Source organism: Marmota marmota, unplaced genomic scaffold (genome assembly GCF_001458135.2).
Source record: "Marmota marmota marmota unplaced genomic scaffold, marMar, whole genome shotgun sequence".
NCBI classification, from domain to species: Eukaryota; Metazoa; Chordata; class Mammalia; order Rodentia; family Sciuridae; genus Marmota; species Marmota marmota.
The window spans coordinates 14,171,671-14,195,404 of NW_026000185.1; the positions used below are offsets into that span (position 1 = coordinate 14,171,671).

Below are 23,734 nucleotides of genomic sequence, written 5' to 3' on the forward strand. Positions count from 1 at the left end.
AAGAAAAGAAACCATTCTGGGCACATTGACTACTTGTGACTGTCACACCACTTCTTTCCTCTTTGGCCACTAACAAAACTAAAGCAAAGGTGGGAAATCAAATTTCAGGACTGCTCTTCCAGGAAATACATCTGCCACCACCTCCAGCTGTGTCAGAAGCCATAATTTTAGTGAGTACCTGATTTGCTGTGCTGATACAGACTTTTTTTTTTTCGAGCAAAGATAATAAATTATAAAGAAGCAAAATCAACTGATCCAAAGACATGCTGTCACTGAAGTCAGGGGCAGCCAAGGAATTTCTCTCAGAATTTCTCAGTTGGTGTGTGAAACTCCATTCAGTAAGTGATGAGGAGTATGCACACAGAAAAGGCTGTAAGCACAGCAGCTGAATTTTCATGTCAAGACTTCTGGTGCTTTTTGATCTTTTTAAAGCATGTTCATGCATTTACTAGGTAAAATGTTTTCAAACAAATTTTGAGACTGAAGAGCAGCCAGCTGAGTTTTTCAATGTATTGTTCACAAAGCTCCCACCCTGCTCAGTAGCAGATGGAAATACATCTTCTATGTCTTCCAGAAAGCATGCAAACAAGTTCTAGGAAACTTTGAGAAACATACAAATGCAAAATCTAAGAATTTGGGGGCAGCTGCTATTCTCCATTAGGTGGTCAATTGAGGGAAGCTGCAAAAGTTGTATATGGGAGAGGTTTCAGGCAAGATCTTACTGGGGGCAGGAAGAATGTCTGGGCCATAAACAACAAAACACTGTTATTATTTGGTAAGTTATGGGGAGGAGTGTTTATGGAGATGTAGGGAAGCCCTGTTGGCATCTATGATTATACAGACATAATGCATTTCAGATGAGACCTTAAATACTTTTAAAAGGCCATCTGACCAGCCAGTGGTGCTGTCTTGCTTAGAAGAATTTTCTCTGGCAATATTTCTGTTGACTTAGTGTAAAACTCTGGTCTCATCCGAGAAAAGTTACCTCAGTTCTTTCATCTACAAGGAATTTTACAAATGTTAAGATCATTAAAAAGGTAGGAACTGAGCTTTTATGGGGAAAAGGCAATATTATGGTTTTGGTGAGAAGGATGTTGTGTATTGTCTTTCTGGTAGAATAAAATGGTTAGGTTCATTTTAAGCTCCAAATGGCTGTTCAAGTTTCTTTTTAATGTATGTTTGAAGGATTATGGATGTTGTGTATCAGGGTTTTGTATCAGGGATAGGGAAGAAATCATACTGACTACTGATTCTACTTAGTATCAGCAAGCTGACTACAGTGTATTTATCCCTAATTACAATATGTGCATACTTGTTTAATAGTCTGTAAGCTTCATGGGGGCAAGACTAGTTATATTTTGCTTGCATCTGTATTTTCAGCATGTATTATATGCCTGGCATGTAAGTGCTTAGGAAGTGTCTGGTGAATGAATGAGGGTGTTATTCAATTTGGATATGCATGCACTTGTCTTTATGTCCTTGTTTGTAAAATGGAAATGACAAATCAATGCAAAATGTTCAGCACAGTGAAGCCACTCACCAGATCTCAGCAAAAATGTCATTCCCCAGAGAGACCTCCTAAAAAAGGCTCCCTTTTCTCCTGTTACTGTTTCTTTTTATAGAGCACACTTATTTGTTTTTTCTCAACAGAAAAGAGTCTTGTTCATTCACCTGTATATCCTCTATGTCTGCAAAATGTTTTCATAGTAGGTTCTCAGTATCTGCTGAATAATAAACGAAACATACTAAGCTACCAAGAATGAAGTGTAATGTCCCAGTTCTAACTAGTCTAAATTCCTGCCTTTTTATTTTAAGAGGATCAGAAATCATTTTATTGTACATCTTAACTATTTTTAAATACTATTTGTTTTTACATCCAAGTAATGAGAAAAAGAATCAGGATATTTCTTTTGAAGGAAATAGTTTCAAATTTTCATACAAACTGCAAAATAATACAGACAACTCAAGTGATTATTGCTAGGAATGTGGGTTAAAGAAGTTATGGGTACGGTCATGTATAACTAAAAAGAACAAATGAAAAAAAGAAAGAAATTATGGCGTAGCCATTTATTAGAATTTAATGTAGCTATTTTAAACAAATGCAATGAAGAGCATCATATACTGATATGAAGAGGTCTCTAGAAACACATTTTAAAAAATGTTTTCAGTGGTCAGAACAGTGTGTATCTAGGCTATCTGTTGTGTAAAGTGGTGGGAAAAAATAATCTATAGTCATATTTGCTCAAATGCACCGAAAGAAACCTGAAAGATACATAGAAAGAATAACAGAAATTCCTTGAGAGGTATGGAACTGGGAAGACTCAAGACTCAAGATTTTTCACCATGTACTGTAGGGCATGATGTAACGTGGGGCATGTTGCATCAGAAAAGAGGAAACTTAAATTGCTGGCTGCACCCGCTTCCCAATCCTGGGGCCACAAGTGGCTAAGAGAGCACCTAGCGATTAGCCAGAAGGCATTGCCCTGGGTTGTGATGAAGAATCGGACCACTTCTAGGATAGGCTCAGAACCCTTACTGCGTGTAGGATGGGTGTAGATGTAAATTCTCCCCACCCTGTTGATCTTTACCCTGATTGGCTCCTGTACATTATATTAGCTGTGTAGGTTTTCTCATTAAATGACATCCTGCTTTGACTGTTCTCCCTGGCCTGCCTGATTGTCCTCCGGCAAGGGAGGGCTGGGTGTGGGCGGCCAGTCAACCTTTACCTTTCTCAGCTCCAGGGTGTGCTTTCCCCATCTCTCCATCTCTCCCGCAGGTCAGGTGGAAACTGGAGGCTAAAAAACCCTGACATCTGGCGCCCCACGCGGGGCACGAAGAACTCAGTTCACCAAGAGTGAGAGTATCGAGCCCAGCCAAGCCAAGCGAGTTTTCCAAGGTAAGGGTACCCCTAGAAAGATGGGGCAATCTTGCACTAAGTAGGACGACTCAAATTGGGAAATCCTTGTTGAGGACAGACTTGGGTCACAGCGAGTCAGTCCTCTCGCTGTCCAGGAGGAGAGAGGCTTAAAGCCTCACTCTGACCATGGCCTCCTAGACCTTTTTGATCTCCGGCCTGGTCCTCTGGGTTCCGCACCAAGTGCTCCTGTTCAGGAACACATGGTAGGCAGTCGGGATAGGGAGCCACCTCCGTCACACTCATCCCCATCGTGTATGGCTTTCCCGGTAAATGTTAACCCTGGGGGCAACAGACCGGCCTTATGGTATCCCTGGGAGGACCAGGACTTGAAAGAACTCAAAAAGGCCATCTCCGAGGATGGACCTAATTCGCCCTGGGCTGAAACAATCCTCCAGGGTCTGGCCCACCAACAGTGTACCACCCAAGACTGGAAAAACTTAACCAAGGCTATGCTTCCTGGTCCCCTGTACCTGAAATGGTGTGCTTTCTTTAATGAGGAGTGCCATGCTCAGGCTGAGAGGAATCAGGCTGTTAATCCTCCGGTTCCTGTAATTTATGGGATGTTGTCGGGGTCCAGTGATCAATTTTCCATAGGCCTTCAGCAGGCTGCTATCCCTGCCCCCTACCAGGTGCAGGTATGGGCTTTGGGGCTGGCAGCATGGAAAAAGTTGGAGGAAGGCTCCTCAGAGCCCCCAGTAGCAGGAATTACTCAGAGGGCTACTGAGGATCTTGCCACCTTCATCGATAGGGTGGAAAAGAGCCTCCAAAGGAAATTCCCCCCAGGGCCTCTTCGGGACCAGTTTGTCAAGATGCTGGTCTGGGAGGGGATGACCACAGACCACAAACTAGCCTGTGCGGGGATGAAGGACAGATCTATGGGGACGTGGATAGGTGGCCACTAAGGATGTCGGTACTCAAGCCCACCAATCACAGTCGTTGGTCGCGGCCTTGCAGGCCCAAACGGCTTCGCTTGCTGAGGTCCTTACTACTGCCCTAGCCTCTTCCAGTGGAGCCGGGAGAGGGGTTTGTTATGGATGTGGTCAACAGGGCCACTTCAAGAGAGAGTGCCTTACAGGCCCAATAAGACTCGGTGCCCCGTGGGGGACGTCCCTCAGGCCAAACTAAAGGTCATACTCCACCTAAGACGCCCTGCCCCCGGTGTAGAAAGGGATTTCATTGGCAAAGGGATTGTAAGTCCAAATTTGATGTCATGCTGCTTCTATGCCAATCACTCTGGTTTCATCCAAGACAAGATCAAGAGACGACAAAAAGACCTTAAAAACTGTAGAACGAATTGCAATCTAGCTTTCTATGGACTGGGCTAAACGGGTGGCTCCCTTATCGAGCCAGAGCTGTTCAACTGATGGTGGTCCGGCAGCAACATGCTGTCTTACAAGATACTGACTGGGAACTCTATGAGGTTGGCCACGGCCCCTACCAGGACATGCAGGTGTAAGCCAGGAGCAGAAAGGTTTCCTTCGTAGGCGATAGCTGTCTCCCTTCCATAAAGCTTCCCATTGGGTCTGCCGACCCTGCAGGTGAACTGCCTGAAGAGCCAGAGTGGTAATCAATGACGGGTAAGATCCCCAGAGGGGGACGACCTAAGACAGGCACACTCTCAAGTAAGGCAAACATCTGCTAATAAAACAAAACGGGGGAGAGGTAGGGCATGATGTAACGTGGGGCATGTTGCATCAGAAAAGAGGAAACTTAACTTGTTGGCTGCACCCGCTTCCCAGTCCTGGGGTCACATGTGGCTAAGAGAGCACCCAGAGATTAGCCAGAAGGCATTGCCCTGGGTTGTGATGAAGAATCGGACCACCTCTAGGATAGGCTCAGAACCCTTCTGCCCTCACGACATTCCTGCGTGTAGGATGGGTGTAGATGTAAATTCTCCCCACCCTGCTGACCTTTATCCTGGTTGGCTCCTGTACATTATATTAGCTGTGTAGGTTTTCTCATTGCATGAGATCCTGCTTTGACTGTTCTCCCTGGCCTGCCTGATTGTCCTCGGGGAAGGAGGGCTGGGTATGGGCGCCTGGCCTTTACCTTTCTCGGCTGGTCCTGGTTGGGGCGTGCTTTCCCCATCTCTCCCGCAGGTCAGGAGGAAACGGGAGGCTAAAAAACCCGACAATGTACCTTTGGTATTTTTTTGAATCACTTGAAGTCATTATGCAAAAAATTAAGAACAGAGACAAATTACATCTAAACACTTAGTGTTGACTCTTTCCTTCAGTGGAAAGAAACCTATTGCTAATTCTGTTAGGACAGACAGCAGCCAAAATGGCAAGTAGCATTTTGCCAACAAAGAGCAAAGACGAGTAGTTCTTTCTCTACCCAGTCCCCAATGCCAAGCCAAATGACATTTGAGGACTTAAGAACTTAATCTCCAAGGAAACTAGGCCTCAGAGTGATTTTATTTCTGTACCAAAGAACAGTTTTTTCTCTTTAGAGCCTGACGTTTCTGTTAATGCTTTTCCTCCTACACCCTTTAGGCAAGAGAATAGAGATGGGCAACACTTACTAAACCCGGATCCTTAGAGAAATCTTATCTCAGGAAACCTATCCTTTGATTTTCCTGTATTTTAATGTTCTATATCAGTCCAGTTCTGAGCTATTATCAACACTATTAATACTATCCAGAAGAATTCCCTGCAATAATAGAAATTTTTTTATGTCTGCACTGACCCATACATCATAGCCACTAGCCATGTGTGGCCATTAAGCACTCGAAATACAGCCAAAGTGAGTAAAGAACTGATTTTTAGATTTTATTTAAATTAACTTAAACAGTTACATGTGGACAGTGCAGGTAGTCACATAACTCTGATTAAGTAGCAGAGGTCCTTCTTAGGTCTACTGTAATCCTGAGTTATTGAAGTTAACTGCATCCAAAAGTTCTCACTTCTAAAAAAATTTCTTATTAATTCAACATGTTTCTTAAGCACCGACTCTATGCCAAATTCTATTATAATTGTCAAGGATAATAGCAGGGATGTAACAGACAAGGAAGGCTCCTCCCTCATTAAATTTATATTCTACTATAACCAGCAAACTGCAGCCCATGGGATAAATCCAGCCTCTGCCTGTTTTTGCACAGCCTGCAAACTGAGAATGGTTTTCCCATTTTTAAATGATTGAAAAAAAATTTAACCCATAAAACTCCATCAAATTCAAGTTTTCATATTCATAAATAAGATTTTTTGGAAAACCCATCCACGCCCATTAGTAATGTATTATCAATGGCTACAACAGAATTGAATAGTTGCAACAGAGATCAGGTATGGTTTGCAAAGACCTGAACAGAATGTTTATTGTTTATCTCTTTATAGAAAAAGTTTGCCAACCCCTGTTCTAGTAGAATAGTAGAGAGTAATATGGCAGGCACTATGGTAAACATTTTTGCATGCATTATTATATTCAGTCTTTGGAGCAACTCTCTGACAGAGGTTCTATTTGTCTCTCCACTGGTAAAATGTCAAACTGAGGTTCAAAGTGGTTAATAATCCAATTAAGGTTACAGTTCATAAGTGACTAAACTTGGACCCTATCACATGTCTGTATGGTTCAATAGCTAATGTATTTAGCCAACGTGGTATGATCCAGTGCTTTTTATGCTTGAAGGTACACACTAACCCCCTGGGAATCCTGTTCAAAGATTAACTCCATTAATTCAGTGGGTCTGGGGCCTGAGATTATGTGTTTCTAGCAAGCTTCTAGGTGATGCTGATGCTACTGGTTCAAAGACTATAGCCTTTAGATGAATGATTCTTAACCCTTGGCCTTGCATTAGAAACCTCCAAGGAATTTCTAAAAATATGGACCCAGGGTCCACTCCCAAAGATGCTGATTTAATTGGTCTAAGACTTAGTCATCAGGTTTTTTAAAAAAAGCTTTTCTAATGGTTCAAATATATGGCCAAAATTGAGAATCACTGCTTTATGAAATAATACTGGACTGAAGTAAAAACATTCAAATGGGAATTCAAAACAAGAGAGTTTGGGTTCTAACTCTAATATGACAGGTTGAAACCAGTTGCCTCTCCTCTCTGGAGCTCCAGATGTCTTTGCAAGTGAAAAATGAAGCTCAAACCAGATGATCTCAGAGGGCTCAAGAAAACTGACTTATCAGGTCCTCACACAAAGAAGTGAGAAGGTCAGAAGAAGTATCCAGGCTTCCAATTTAGTACATCAACATGAGGCCCAAACCCCAGGTCCATCTAGGAGAAAACTAAGCTGATATCTGTTATTATGTATTGTTTGGGCAGTTTATCAATACAGAAATGTTTCCAACAGCCAGGCTGCCTTATGTACCAAAAAGCTAGAATTGCAGTTAAAGTTATGATTTAATGATTATGAAAGTAACACATTTACAAAAAAGTAATTTACAAAAAGTAAAATTTAGAAAATTACACAAATTATAAAGAGGAGAGCCCCAAATATTCATAATCCCTAGAGCAGTATCTTTAACAGCCTCAACAAATAAATAACATTGTGATCAAATTATTTCCCACAGAAGAAGGGAGGGCTAGGGAGCCCCAAGGGGCCTCCCCCACAAAAATCCCTAAAGGTTAAAGCCCTATTATTACATCTCCAACAAATGCAGCTTCTAGGACTCGAAGGTCGCGTGGGCTCTTACTGAGAGCACGGGAACTGCAGCCTATAAACTAGACAGATTATAAACTACTTTCATGACTATTTGGTAGTGGGCTACTCTTCATTTCTTCATCTGTAGATTATCCATTGTGAAAAACTCTCCTTAACTTTTTGTACTCCTTTGAAATCTGCAGATAAAAGACAAGAAGGCTTTATCCTTTTGCAAACAATGAGATTACCTGGGTATTCCAGATCTTTATTTCTTTAGAAATACATGTGGGAAGCAATAGTACATTAGAATGGGCTGAGACCTGATCGTTCTGGGTTTAAATCCAGCCCAAGTTCTCTTGCTAGTAATTTTCACTATCAATAAACACTGATGGTAACAGTACGCACTTCACAGTGTTAATGTAAAATACTGAGCACAGTTTTTAGAATATAGGGAGTATTCAGAAAATGATTCAATGATGGTGGTGGTGGTAGTGGTGGTGGTGGTACTAGTTAATAATAATAAAACTTAGCTGCTTTGGGGTATGGCTACCCTTGGAACAGAAATAAATGTATGACCTTTTTGTTTGTCTTTTAGATTAATTAGTCTCCATGGAAATCTTGAGTGCTAAAACATCCAAGAAAATTGACGCTAGCTAGTGCTTGTCGCCATGTCGCTACTACTCCGTGCCAAGTGTTTTCAGCGCCTCACAATTTCTGGTTTTGTGAGAGATTTGCATGGAGAGCACAGAACAGCAACCCCTCAGAATTTCTCCAACTATGAGTCCATGAAACAGGACTTCAAATTGGAGATTCCAGAGTACTTCAACTTTGCTAAAGATGTCCTGGACCAGTGGACCAATATGGAGATGGTATGGAGAAAGGGGCCAGTCAGATGACAGTTTCTGAGCTGGGAGCAATTTTGCCCCCTGTGGACATTTAGCAACGTCTGGAGACATTTTTGTTGTCCTAGGAAAATGAGGGTGGAGGAAGGGGACTGGGGGGTAAGGGAGGCTGCTACTAGTATTTAATGGATAGAGGTGAGGGATGCTGCTTAGGAAAAAAAAAAAAAAACTAATATAAAGGACAGTTCTTTACAGAATAAATAATTATCTGGCCCATGATGTCAGTATAATCAGGTTGTTTTTTTAAAAAACAAAAAGTATACTGAAGGCTGAGGTTGTGGCTTAGTGATAGAGCGCTTGCCTAGCACGTGTGGGGCGCTGGGTTCAATCCTCAGCACCACATAAAAATAAATAAATAAAATAAAGGTATTGTGTCCAACTACAACTAAAACAAAATATTTTTTAAAAAAGTAATAGTGAAAAGTGACTCTAGGCCTGGGGTTGTGGCTCAGTGGTAGAGCGCTTGCCCAGCATGTGTGAGGCACTGGGTTCGATTTTCAGTACTGCATATAAATAAATGAATAAAATAAACAGTCTATCAACATCTAAAAAAATAAAAAGTGACCCTTAAGAGTCAGAAATGGTAGGAAATGAGGCATAGATACAGTAGTCAGAGAAATATGAAGGAATGTAATATTCCTTTTTGGTAAGAGAAGCAACTGCACTAAATAAGAAATGACATCACTCCCTAAAAATAAGGACCCCAAAGTTATTTCCAAAGACTCAGTGTAAGTCCTAATGAATATATTCAGAGGATGTATTCCATTGGTTCCTTGAAATAGAATTTAACTGTCTAACAACTTCTAAATCCATGACTGGTTTGTCTTTCCTTAGGCTGGACAGAGGCCTTCCAACCCAGCCTTCTGGTGGATCGATGAAAATGGAGACGAAGTGAGGTGGAGTTTTGAGGAACTGGGATCTTTGTCCAGGAAATTTGCCAATATACTTACAGAAACCTGTTCCCTGGAAAAGGGAGATCGAGTAATTGTGATTCTGCCTAAGATCCCGGAGTGGTGGCTTGCAAATGTGGCCTGTTTGCGAACAGGTTAGTAATGTTTGCAATCCAATCGTATATAAACTACGCCAGAGGAGAGATTTTTTTAATCATGAGATACTTATTTGGATATACTATTTGAAGAAGAACCCTGGAAAATGTAGTATTATTCTCAGGACCCATAGAAATGTGTTGGAAACATGCTGTCTTTTGACTTACATGAGAAGTTAGGTTAGTGAAATAGATTTTTAAAGTGAAATAGATTTATAAAGCAATTAAAGCTTCATACCTACTTTCCCCTCTCCTTCTATAGGATCCAGTATATTTACATAGTAAAAGAACTCAATTTTTCATGCTTTTGTTTCTGCCCTGGTTAATTATCCCCAGCTGTTCCCCTAAGGCAACCACCAACTCCTCATTCCTAATAAATTACTACGCCTTATAAATCTGACTGCCTACCTGCCTCCAGATATTATTCATTGTCATTGCTTTATTTCACATCTTTACCATCTCCCAAATGGATTCTCCCCAAATTCTTTCTAATTCTGCTCTTAAGTTTGTGCCCATACACCTACTCCAATCCAATTCCAGTCTTTTCCCTAGAACACAATTTATGCAATCATTTTGCTGTTTAACATTATTTAATACTTCTCCATTGCCTACCAGATAAACTCTGAAGTTCTTTAGATGCACCATGAAAGACTAGCATTTTTTTTTTTTTTATTGCTGTAACACCATTATACTCCATGATTACGCAGAAAAGCTATCTCTTGGCTTTTCTACTTACCAATACACTTAATCACATGGACAATTCTTACCGACTTTCCAGTCTCAGCTTAATGTTACCTTCTCGGACAACACACCCTGATATCCTGACCCACTGAGCTGCTCTCTTCCTGGAGTCTCAGGATGACAAGAACTTTGTGAATTCATCAGTTGTGGCCATTCACTTAGTAGATCAGAAGCCTCTTGATGTCAGTGCATCTGACAGTGGAGCTCTGCATTTCAGGGCAGAGGGACAGGTGGCTCTTAGTATTATGCTTATGGAATGGAATGAGTAAAATGATATTACCAACATTTTCAATTGCATGAAAGGTAAAAACACTCTGGCATGAGTAGCCCCTTTCTCCTAGCTTAACAGACCTACATGAGAAGACAAAGTTTAAAGTTTGGCAGTTTGCGGTTCAGAACAAGTGATATTCACAATTCAATTTATTTGCACCAGGATTTGGAAGTCTGACCCATCCTTCTAATACTCACACGTCACTCCATTCAACAGGTTGCTGGGTACCTGCTGTTTTAGGTGCTGTGGGCTTAAGAGTCCAGGGATAAGACAGTCATGAGGAAAATGAACATATAGTGTGATACAAAGGAATTGGTGCAAGAGTCACTGCTGTCAGGGTACTTGACATAAATGGAGAGGAAGCCAGGGGGATATTAAGCTGAGACCTGAGAAGGTGTGGGTGATGGGAAACAAAGTCAAATGGAGAAGCTTGTGCAAAGTCCCTGAGGCAGAAAATAACTTGTAGGTTAGAGAAAATGAAAATAGGCCAGTGTGAATACAGATATTGATTAGCAGCCACATTATTCAAGGGACAATAAAGTGAAATTCCCTAACAGAGATTTCTTCCCTAGACAGGCTTGGATGTACCCATGGGTTACTTTTGTGTTGCTGTGACAAGAACATCTAGAGGAGGGAAAGTTTATTTTTGCTCATGGTTTCAGAGGTTTAGTTCCATGTTCAGCTGAGTCCATTGCTCTGGGCCCAGGGTAAACAGAGCATTATGGTGGAAGGGAATGGTGGAGTGAAAGGACACTTGCAGAGTCCAAGCAAAGTCCAAAGACCACGCCACACACCAGAATCTCATGCAAAAGATTCACTGTCAGTAGCATGAGGCAAACGGACAAGGCTGTCCCTCTAAGGAGAGCAGCATTGTGTCAGCACTCACAGAGCAGCTTTCTAGCCTGCAAGAGAAATGTCATAAGCTGCTTAGGAGTTGTGTCATAAGCTGGGGTGGGGTTGATCTTTAATCAGGCACAGTTCTTATGGGAAGTTAAGCAGCATTGCCTCAGAATGGGAACTTTGGAGCCTCTAGATAAATTGGCTCCCAGCCTAAAATGGCCAATCTGATGCCAATATTGATCTGATGCCAATATGGAGGAGTTCTGTTCACCTCATGATGGCCAGCACAGGAAGATCAAGGGCAAAGGCCACAGGGAAGATGACCCTTTCAGGGCACACCACCCCAAGGGCCCACCTCCTCCAGCCACAACCCACCTGCCTAAGATTACCACCCTTCAGTCTAGGTGGACTAATTAATTAGGTTCAGCTCTCACAATCCAATCATTTCACCTCTGAACATTCCTGTATTAACACAGGAGTTTTGGGGGGACCAGTCATATCCAAACCATGTCAACTCATCAGTTTGCTCTAGTGAATTTCCTTTATCTATTTTCTGTAGCAGCAATACCCATTTCTGAGACCAATTCTGTGTTAATATATCATATATTAGGATACAGTTTAGTCTTGCTACTTTGTGAATTATTGTCTGTCTACATGTCTCTGTTCTGATCTATTAAGTTGAGTACATAGTTTAGCTTTAGGAGACAATCTATTTCCTTTATTTCTAAGTTCTTAGATCATTCTATTACCCTCAGTGCCAGCAACAAACTCATCACACTTTAACTTTCAAATACTCTTTTTATGTATTATCAAATGCCATTACAATAAAAATCTTAGTATATAATTATTAAAATAATTATATTAGTGTATAATTAATTAGTGTATAATTATATTAGCATATAATTACATTAGTATGTTATTAAAAAGTATTAATTCTCAGTAAGCTTATTCCTTACTTTGAGTAATATTTTCCATAAAAAACTGGCACTCAGTTGCAGATATTTAGGACATTTCTATGATGTATGTGGTTTCTCTGGCTTTAAAATAAGCATTTGTTTATTTGCTCACTTTCTCTTCAAGAGAGGCAACACCGCCAGTAACAGTATTATTATAATCCCCATTTTATAGATGTAGAAACTGGGCATTTACAACTCAAGTACTCAATAAATATTGGGAAATATTACTTTTCAATCATAACCCTCTTTAAGCTCTATGTTATGAATGATCTTTAAATGTAGGATAATTATCCAGCATTTACTCTCCTCTCACGTGAGGGCTTAAAAAGGTTTAGCGGGCTGGGGTTGTGGCTCAGTGGTAGAATGCTCGCCTCACACATGCAAGACCCTGGGTTCAATCCTCAGAACCACATAAAAATAAGTGAAATAAAGGTATTAAAAAAAAAGGTTTAGAGACTTTTAAGTACTCTTTTACTTGAAGGGTAAAAGCAGAATAATGAAAGACAAATAGATATCTTACGTGGTAAACTGACTAACTAATCCATAATGAGAATAAACTTCTAAACATTGCTTCTTTAGGGACAGTTCTTATCCCAGGAACTACTCAGCTGACCCAGAAAGACCTCCTCTACAGACTACAGACTTCAAAAGCGAAGTGCATTATTACCAATGACTCACTGGCCCCAGCAGTGGATGCTGTTGCATCTACATGTGAAAATCTCCACTTCAAGCTACTTGTGTCTCAGAACTCCAGAGAGGGTTGGGGGAACCTCAAGGAGATGATGAAGTGAGTAGCCTTCCTTGTAGAACACAGAAACAAAGGCAATAACAAAAAGTAGTGATCAAACAAATGCTAATTAAAGCAACAGGCAAAGAAAACAATTCCTAATTATTGCTTTAGTAGTACTAAGCTCTGAAGCAGGGAGGGGCTTGCAGTGTTTTTTTTTTAGGTTGCGATGCCCAGGAAGAAATTAAGGAGATGAAAAACAGTGTATAAGATGTTTATTAAGGTGTTTTTTGGGGAATCAACAACTATGAAAGAAAGGGAAGGATGTGGGATTGGGCAAAGGAAGAAATGAACCATGATATATTCCCTGTAATAACTCTTGGCCAACCCACTGGCACCTCAAAACTGTTTATAGCTAAAGCAAGAGGTCCCGGCCTTATATACCCACATCTATCAGTTATTGGATGGTGACTGTCCCTAGAGAGAGCTCTCTTCATTCAAGGCAATCTCTAAAGAGGGCTCCTAGCTCCTGGGGAGAGTAAGTCCTTCATCCTGTAGAGGGATCCAGCAGGTACATCATCGTGCCAACCACAAAGCTGTTACCATCTTCCAGGGAAATGGATCATAATTGGTCCTCTGTGTAGGCTCTAACATCCCCTGCTGATAGCACCACTTCTGTTGGGTTATAATTAATAAAACAGCATTGATGTTAATGGGTGCAATTATAAAATGAAGTTACACTGATGTTCAAGTCCTTCCCTGGGGTGCTTCTAGGAATCAGTAGAACTTTGCCAGGTAGTGGCCATATCTCAGCATTAGGCTGGCAGAGATTTCCTTTTCTATAATGAGCTTCCTACATTTTTGCAAGAATTTGGGAGCATGCTTGCAACTGTGGACTTGTTCCTACCTCCTTTATGATAGCCAACTCTTATCAAAGACCAAGTACTATTCTAACAAAAATAGTATTAAAATGGCAATGATAGCTAACATTTATATGGAACTGTTTGTGTTTCAGAAGCTGTTCTAAGCTCTTCAGATATATTAAGTCACTTAAATCTTACAATGACCAGAGGATAGGTATTATAAGTATACAGATGAATAAGGTCAGATGGTAGTGTTTGGCAGAGCTGGGTTTTACAGCCAGCTGGCTTCTGAGCCCATACTCCTAACCACTATATTTACAATCTCTAGTAGTAAGAGATCAGCACAATAAGCCAGTTTTAGATTTTGAGGACAACCGTACCTGTGATGGAGATGATAGGCACATGACTATAGGTATTATTTTCAAGGAACACAATTCTGGACTCATAGACTGGGTTTGAAACCAGCTTTTCTATATTTCTTATGGCCTGGATATTTCTTTCCTCTCATTCTGAACCTAGTATTCACAGATAAATCTATAAACTTCTTAGATACCTGATGTATACGTATGCAGAGTTTGCCTTCTCTTGGCTGCCCTAATGCACAAATTATTTAGAACTAAAAGATCTTCTTCCTCTTTCACCAGAGTCCTTCCTTCCCTGGATAGAGGACTGTATCCTCTTCAGTCTTATTTTTGATTATACCCAGAACTGTGCAGAATCTTGTGGGAAAACAGAAAAACTATCCTTTCAGAAGTTGGCAAATATTTTCTACAAAAGAGAAAGGAGCTTCAATATTAAGGTTTTGGTGGGCGTAGACTTATGCTCTGCCATTACAGTGTAAAAACAACAAAAGCTAATACACCAATGGACATGGCTCTGTGCCAACAAAACTTTATTTACAAAAATAGGCGGCAGGGCTGGGGATGTGGCTCAAGCGGTAGCGCGCTCGCCTGGCATGCGTGCGGCCCGGGTTCGATCCTCAGCACCACATACAAACAAAGATGTTGTGTCCGCCGAGAACTAAAAAAAAATAAATATTAAAAAAAAAAAAAAAAAATAGGCGGCAGGTGAGATTTGACTGAACAGCCATAATTTATAAGTCCTTGTTATTACTCATGATCTGTATTAACATAATCATTTTTAGAATTCTCTGTGTGTGTGTATGTGTATGTTGTGTGGTGCTTGGGGTTCCAGGGCCTTGCACATGGGAGGCAAGTATTCTACCATCTGTAAATGCAGCCCAACATCCTCATTTTTTTTTTAAATCACATTTTAAAGCATTCACAGTAGAGAGGAAGGGGAAATTCTTCATAAGTCCATGATTTTAAGAGGGTAGAATTCTTATTCTGCCCAGCAATTGTTTTTATGCTTTAATCCTTCTTTATCATATAGTAAGAAGCCACAAAATCATTTATTATCTATAAGTTTTTGATAGCAAAGTTTATTTTGATTCTAGAAAGCACCTAAAAAGATGGAGGTGGGGGTAACTTTTACCTTGGGATTCAGTCCAAGTCACTGGGGCCTGATTCATAAGATGAAGAGATCAGAGGAGATGGCTTCTCAAATCCCTGTCAGTGGCAACAGTCTACAGCGTTGTGTTTTCTGTACATAATCATTACACTCTTTCCTTTGCAGACATGCCAGTGACAACCACACCTGTGTGATGACAAAACATGATGAGATGATGGCCATTTACTTTACCAGTGGAACAACTGGACCTCCTAAAATGATTGGACACACCCACAGCAGTTTTGGTTTAGGATTATCTGTAAATGGAAGGTACTTCCACAGACCTTCAGCTTGAAGTGTCAAAAATGAAATGATGATTCATGTGTTGGCCTTTAAAATGTGTTTTCCTACAAATTTAACATTTTAACACAATTAACAAATTTATCCATTAAAAAAATTTATACATATATTTATACATGTCAAATTTCTAAAATTTAACAGATTTATACATCAGGATTATTATTCTCCCAGGTTCTGGCTGGATTTGACACCCTCGGATGTGATGTGGAATACCTCAGACACAGGCTGGGCAAAGTCTGCATGGAGCAGCGTTTTTTCTCCCTGGATCCAAGGAGCATGTGTATTTGTACACCACTTGCCCCGTTTCGAGTCAACTTCCATCCTGCAGGTAAGGCAGAGCGAAAGGGAGGTCCACATTAGAAATGCATCAGCATTATCACTAACTGGTGAATAGCCTAATTTGCAAGATCAGATAGATAACATGATTTAAGATATTTCACATCTAGAAAGTCAATAAGCCTGAAAAATAGAGAAAAGTTGTAAGTGCATTTACATTAAAATAAGCAATGTCTACATTGTGCTGTGCCTACCATAGATATTTAAGCATATAATAAAGCTGTAGTAGGCCAAGAGTTTGCTTTTTCTAAATTGCAGACACTCTCCAAATTTCCCATCACCGTCTTCTGTTCAGCGCCAACTGCATACCGAATGCTTATACAGAATGATATGAGCAGGTAAGAAATGTTGGTAAACAGGCACTTAGTAGAGGGAGGAAAAAGCTAGAAAATAAAAGACCTTTCTGCCTAAAAACATTGCTCTCGAGGAGGGGTGCAGGATCTAGCAAACTCTTCCTTTTCTTCCTCCCTCTTGCTGACATTCTGTGAATGGTGATTACTGTGTCCAGGGCAGGTTCCCCCAAGGAAGGAGAGGAAAGGCAGGGTGAAGCCATGTTTACAGCTGAGTCCAGTGTTTATAGGCAAGAAGATACTTAATCTTTTGAATGGTGACTATTACCTGAGCAGAGACAGCAGAGAAGTTCCTCCTATTTGGAACCTTGTCTCAGCAAACAGAAAAGAAGATGCATGTCTCTAAATCTATTATGGATTCCATTTGAAAGGGTAGATTGGTAATCTGAACCAATTTTACTATACTCACAATGCTCAACACTTCCCATCTCCAGATGTGAGGGAAATTTTAATTGATCATTAAAGATGTTATTATGGGTTACCTTCCCTAAGGATCCCTGGTTTTTCTTCGCAGAGAGTTGTGTCCTCCCCAACCCAACCCTCAAAATAAAGGAGAAAAGGAAAAGAAAATTTGGTATTTTCTGTGTCATTTTATGATCTGCTTATTTTGTATCAGAAGTAATCTTAATTTCCACTTCTTTACACTTTCTCCTCCTAAACCTAACTGCTTTCCTGTCTTCTGAGAAGCTATAAATTCAAAAGTTTAAATCACTGCGTGAGTGCTGGGGAGCCAATCAACCCAGAGGTGATTGAACAATGGAGAAACAGGACGGGCCTGGATATCTACGAAGGATACGGACAGACAGAAACGGTACCCGACCCCACTGAAAAGATGGGGCTCAGCTTGATTTAGTCGGATGAATAAAAACCAAAGTCTCTGTGATGTCCTCGTGCATCTTCCAGGGATACAGGAAGGAGTGGTGTGGCTAGAAAACAGTTATAATAATAAAAGCCTCAGGAAGCGAGTTGGAAAAAAAAATCTCTGAAATATACACTTGTTTAATAGCCACTTGTTGAGGAAAAACTGTTATTAACTGATCAGCATGAAGGCATTAAGATATTTTTTTAAATGAAAAAATATTGGATCTATGTAAAGAAAGGTTTCTCCTAAAAGTGATAAGGAGCTTCCTTAGGGCTGCCTCAAAATGGAAAACGCTGGCTAAGCTCCTTGTTACTTGAAATATTGAGTCTATTAGAATCTCCTTGGCAAACATATTCCAAGAAAGTTCTTTATAAAGAGTTTGCAGAGATGAGAATAAGAAGAAATTCTAGGGGACATTAATGAAGTAAGAGCAAAGGTGGCTATTTGGTAGAAGGAAGGGTAAGATGGAGCAGATGAGCAAAAGGTTAAAAGGAAGTTTTGTCTTTTCATGATGCTTCACTGTATAATGCTTGAACTTATCATTGTTAATGTATTACTTGATCCAAAATTAAAATAACCAAAAACAAAAAGCAAAATTGACAAATTATTTAAACAGAACCATCATATCAATATTAGTATACCCTTCTAATGAGTACAAATATAAACCTACTCACGTTTTTATAAACATTAGTTATGGATTTACGTCTTATAACTTTTATTATATATTTTGTACATTTTCCATCTCTTTACTCTGTGAGAATAGAGACTTTATTTTGAGCATGGTTCATACTAAGTTCTTATTAAATATTTGTTGAATGATAGATTAGTAAATGAATCTTAGTTACTTATATCCCCTTTTTCTTCTTCTTACACTAGGTGCTAATCTGTGGAAATTTTAAGGGAATGAAAATTAAACCTGGCTCAATGGGAAAACCTTCTCCTGCTTTTGATGTTAAGGTTTGAACATCCCCTTCCATGACAATGTCTAACAACCCAATGTGTTTCCCACCTGTCCCCATATACCACTCCTTGTTTTGGAGACAATTCCATGTTACTTCCATGATACCTTAATTTCTATACAAAGATGGATATGGGCTAGAAATTTTAGCTGGGGTCCCAATTACTTTACAATATCTATATTGTACTATGTAGTTCCAAGCATTTCATAAGTATAAACTCATTAGTTTCCAGGAGGAACCTAAATACATACTAATATTAGAACCATTTCCTGATAAGGACATAGAGAAGGAACAAATCCAAGGTCACAGAGCTGGCAGCTGCTAGAGTAAGGATACAATCCCAAGCAATCTGCCTCCAATATCATACTCAACCACAACATCATATGCATCTGCTGAGAGGGGTCAGTATTTCTTGTGGGGATCAACTAGGCCAAAAGAGGCACAAGTTCAGAGTGCCTGCCTATTTCCAGGCTTTTGTAACCACTGCCATTACTACCAACTGGTGATCAGGAAATATTCTGCTTCTCCATCTGCACAGTGTACAGGGACAGAATTGTTCTCAGACTGACCCAGCTGCAAAGCTAGGGACAGACAAGGGAACTTTCACTAATATGAAAGAGAAAGCAACAGCAGCCAAAAGGCAAGATGGATTCACTTCCAGGGGAGGGAGCTCAGATTCTATCTTACATGGGGCCTTCCCTGGAAATTCTGATGTAATAGATTTTGTATAGGACCCTAAAATCCATGTTTTTATTTTTAATAAGATATATTGCTACATAACCTGGTTCATGCCTATAATCCCAGCACCTTGGGAGGCTGAGTTAGGAGGATCTCAAGCTCAAGGCCCACCTGGGCAATTTACCAAGACCTGATCTCAAAGTAAAAGAGCTGGGGATGTAGCTCAGAGGGACATTGCTCTTGGGCTTGAGTCCCAGTACCACGGGTGGCGGGGGAGATAAAGCAAATTGCAAAACTATATATTATAAAGTGATCTTATTTTTTTCTATGTCTATGTTGCTAAAAGAATATTACCAAAATGTGATTATTATTACTGGATGATAGACTTTAAGAAAATTGTTATCACATTTTGGCAATCTGCATTTGATAATATTTTATGTGTGCAAGAAGAATTTAAATATATACATTTCTCTAAGGCATACTTAAAATATATTTTTGAAGTCTACATCCCTAAGTGGTAAAAAAAATACAAAGTTAAGATTTAAGATGTGATATTGAATAAAAATTCTCTTAAAATGTTTTTTCTGTTTTATCTTAGATTTTAGATGAAAGTGGCAATATTCTACCTCCTGAACAAGAAGGAGATATTGGAATTCAAGTTCTACCTAACCGACCATTTGGCCTTTTTACTCATTATGTAGTAAGAGACTTGTTTTTAAATCTCTAGTTTTCTATTTCTCAAAACTGCTTGGTTAAAAAAAAAATCATTTAGGCAGGTACTTGTCCCTTTCTGAAGAGATTCATTTTCCTGAATGGTAATTCCACAGAACGGGAATTGAAAAAACATTTGAATGCTTACTAAAGAGCACAGTGGTCCCACAGGCTAGATAGTCATAAAGGCAAGAAGGGAGCCCTAGAAAGAAGACAGCCGGTTACATCCACATCCTCTTGACATCCACTGATCCTCTTAACCATCAAATCATACCCACTCATTTTCCTGACATCCGATTAGCGCTGTCTCTTCTTAGGAGGAGTGGGAGGAACAAGTATTAGGGCAATCTGATTAAGTAAATTCCTCCCTCTTGAGGCTTTCCAGTTCCTTACTGTTTGCAAGCACATTTCATCTCTAATCATGATAAGCAAATTAAAGCAAAGTTTATTTCAATATAATAAGAGGCATAGGTCCAGGTTCTACTTGCCCATGAACTTTACATACTATGACAATTCTTCATTTATTTTTCTTTTTATGCCAGAGTTCTGTTTTTGGTGTTGGTGCTTTCTTTTAACTCTGAGTATTCATTTCTCTCTTTTTCTACCAGTGTTAGGTATTAGCCAATTAGCAAAAGACTTAAATTAGCCTATTTTTGGCAGGGGGCAGGGTCCTGGGCATTGAACTCAGGGGCACTCAACCACTAAGCCACATCCCCAGCCCTATTCTGCATTTTATTTAGAGACTGGGTCTCACTAAGTTGCTTAGTGCTTCACTTTTGCTGAGGCTGGCTTTGAACTTGCAATCCTCTTATCTAGGCCTCCTGAGCCAGCTGCTGGGACCACAGGTATGAGCTACCCCACCTGGCTTAAATTAACCTATTTCTCTGAGCTCTTCCAACATTTGTTTTGTGACTTATCTATTCTTTGTAACTATAGTTTTCCTCTCTTAGGTTGGTTGGATTGGGTCCATGTTGGAATTTCATCCCAATTTCATACTCTGGTCCTCTTCCTTCTAAGGGTTTCTCAAAGGAGATAGACTTTTTCTTTGAACATTTAACAAACCAACTGAACAGAAGAGTCACATTAATAAAAGTCTATTTAATTTTGGCAGGATGATCCTTCAAAAACAGCTTCAACTCTACGAGGCAACTTCTATGTCACGGGTGACAGAGGGTACATGGATAAAGATGGATATTTTTGGTTTGTTTCAAGATCGGATGATGTCATATTATCCTCTGGGTAATTTTCTTCTCCAACTGTGTATGTCTGTGTTAACTGATCATCAGTATACAGGAAATGAGTCTTGACTCCTGCCATATGCTTTTTCAGTTATCGGATTGGGCCATTTGAGGTAGAAAGTGCCTTGATGGAGCACCCTTCGGTTGCAGAGTCAGCTGTTGTCAGCAGCCCTGATCCCATCAGAGGAGAGGTAAATGAACTGATTCATTTCAATTATAATTGATTGGCAATCTAACACATATTTTTACACAGTACTTCCTTGAAACAGAATAACACAAATGCTTCATTCACTACATATGCAAGCCTAACAAATATTCATTTACTTAGCCAGGTGGATTAGTAAACCATACCTGTAATCCTAGATACTCAGGAGGCTGAGGCAGGAGGATCACAAGTGAAAGGCCAACCCGGGCAACTTTGAGACTCTGTCTCAAACTAAAAAGGGCTGAGGATATAGTTTAGTGGTAGAGTTCTTGCCTAGCATGTGTGAGGCCCTGAGTTCAATCCCCAGTTCCACACTCACCAAAACAAACAAACAAACAAACAACAACAAAAAAACATACTAAGTGCAAGTTAGATAGAAATATGCTAGTCAGAAAGAACTGCTACAGACCAAAACTGAAAAATGTGTACTAGAAAGAATCTGAACTTGAATTCCATGGAGTACTGGGACAAAGATGGGATGATGTCAATCATCCAGAATCACTCCAGGACAGGGCTTTAGAAGTCAGATGGATCAAATTGTTACCCAAAAGGGGTGGAAGCCAATAAGGTGCTTGGCATTGCAAAGGAGGACCTGGTGTCAGACATCAGTGGTGAGATGAAGGTCAGAGTCAGGAAGTGAGGCAGCCATGAGTAGAAATGAGTAGGCCTATGAGCAGAAGTTTCAGAAATAAGCAGGGGCTGACCGTGTGGTAGATCGTGCTTAACAGTCCATGCCGCTCTTCAGGCCTCTTTTGCCAAGCAAAAACGTCTCCAGCGTTTGTGTAAAAGTAGGCTCCATGTTCCCACAGTATTTTTCTAGTCCATATCCAGTCTTGTATAGCAAATTCCAGAAGAATTGATCAAAAACAGATAAAATGAAGATTTGAGGACAGTATCTCAAACACTGAATCAAGTTTTGAAAACAACATTGACGTCAGTAGTCCAGAATGTTCTGTACCATGTATTTGAGTATCTTATCTCGAATGCCAGTGTAGGACTTGAAGTTCCAGGTAAGGGGCAGGGTTACAGGTATTTAGTCTCAGTGGCTGAATAGGTCAAGTTTAAGGCAGAAATGGGAGAGGTTTATTGTAGTACAAAGAGGGTATATTTGTGTCCCAGGACTGATTCTCTTAATTAATGTTTGATGCAAGAGGATAAGCTTTAAATCTTCCTAAATGGCCCAAAGTAGTTTTGGATATTGACCAGCACTTGCTGGTTTGGAATGTTTCTATAACAAAAGACCCTATTTATTAGGAAAGGGAATATATAGTCCTTGTAGGTAAGAGCAGATCTCTTCACTGCATTCTACCGGCAGGTTTCCAGAGTCTCAGCCTCTCCCATGCCTTTCATTACCTTTACCCACCTAGACAAGTGCTGACTTGAAACACAATGGTCCTGGACACTTTAGGGCTAGGATTGGCTGATACCCCACAGATGACAGAGCAAAGATCTGATAAGTGGGTTGTGCAGCCCTGATTCAACTCTGGGGTCTTGATATAGGACTTGGACTTGGCCAGTTTCCCAATACTTGTGGGCTGCAACATTTCCTGGCAAAAGATGCATGGGTGTTTCAAACAAGGGGTCCATGCCATGTGCTGTAGGACATAAGCAGCTCTTTTCTTTCTGGTGGCAGACCTATTTTAGCTGGGTTGGGTCCTTTTCCGGGTTAGGTCCAGCCATGTCTTTGGGTAACAAGTTCTAGAAGAATTAATCAGGGGAGGGAGGGGAAAGGAGGGGGCAAGGGGATAGGAATGATGGTGGAATGAGTTAGACATCATTACCCTAAGTACACGACATATAAGACAAGAAAGGTGTGAAAATATTTTGTGTATAATCAGTGACTTAAAAAATTGTGCTTTACGTGTGCAATATGAAATGAATTGCATTCTGCCATCACACATAACAAATTAGAATAATTTAAAATAATTTAATTAAAAAACAGATAAAACGAAGATTTGAGGACAAGATTCCAAATATTGATAATTTTTAATCAACTACACCATAGTCTTTCAATCTAATATGTACATTTTTACACTGTTGCCTATATTAAACACTGTTGCAGTGTTTGAACTTAAAAAAAAAAACTACTTTTGACAATTTTCATGAATATTTAATTTTTTTCTCTGGTAAATTATCCAAAAGCAAATAGGGTTTAAAATGAGTATTTCCTTAACTTAACTCCTATATTGATAATTTTTGTACATTCTCAGTTGATTTTCACATTTTAATATTTTCAGGAGTTTCACATGGTTACTTTGCTTTTAAAATTTTTTAGCCAGTGAGTTACTTCATCTATTTAACTACATTTTCACGATTTTAAAAATGTGTGCTTTTTATAGCCTCTTTAAAAGACAAAATTTCCAATGTGTTAAAGGAGTGGATAACTTGCATTTGTTATTTTTGAAAATAATAGATACTTTAAGTACTATTTTAACATTGGATTGTGAAATAAAGAGGTGAACACTATTTGTTGAGATGACTGGTTCCTAAATTTTTCTTAGCTCAAACATCACTCTGAAAATTTGAAAAAGGCCATAGGCCACTGTCTTCCTTAGGCAATGATAAAAATGTCCTATATTTGCACCATTCAATATAATGGCCTCAGATTATTTTAATACCTGAAATGCAGCTACCATGACTAAGGAAATTTAATTTTGGTTGATTTTAAGTTAAACATCCACATTGCTAGTAGCTACCATACTGAATGATATAGCCATAGACTTAGAAAAATCCAAGAT

The 23,734-nt window shown here is 39.8% G+C and overlaps 1 protein-coding gene across 4 annotated transcripts in view; it reads left to right on the forward strand.

Annotated features, from left to right (window-relative positions):
- The window catches only part of Acsm3 (acyl-CoA synthetase medium chain family member 3), a 25,249-nt gene continuing 1,515 nt past the window's right edge, over positions 1 to 23,734 (forward strand). Inside the window, exons 1-13 of one of the 4 annotated variants that reach the window (XM_015491135.2) lie at positions 3 to 170; positions 2,777 to 2,896; positions 8,099 to 8,372; positions 9,240 to 9,450; positions 12,838 to 13,045; positions 15,484 to 15,627; positions 15,829 to 15,985; positions 16,252 to 16,331; positions 17,031 to 17,154; positions 18,082 to 18,162; positions 19,441 to 19,542; positions 20,665 to 20,792; positions 20,883 to 20,982. In XM_015491135.2, the coding sequence (XP_015346621.1) occupies positions 8,172 to 8,372; positions 9,240 to 9,450; positions 12,838 to 13,045; positions 15,484 to 15,627; positions 15,829 to 15,985; positions 16,252 to 16,331; positions 17,031 to 17,154; positions 18,082 to 18,162; positions 19,441 to 19,542; positions 20,665 to 20,792; positions 20,883 to 20,982 (1,536 nt within the window). In that variant the 5' untranslated portion in view covers positions 3 to 170; positions 2,777 to 2,896; positions 8,099 to 8,171. Of the gene's footprint in view, positions 171 to 2,776; positions 2,897 to 8,098; positions 8,373 to 9,239; positions 9,451 to 12,837; positions 13,046 to 15,483; positions 15,628 to 15,828; positions 15,986 to 16,251; positions 16,332 to 17,030; positions 17,155 to 18,081; positions 18,163 to 19,440; positions 19,543 to 20,664; positions 20,793 to 20,882; positions 20,983 to 23,734 lie in introns of all 4 variants that reach the window. The other 3 variants (XM_015491137.2, XM_048789616.1, XM_015491138.2) reach the window with 3 other exon arrangements.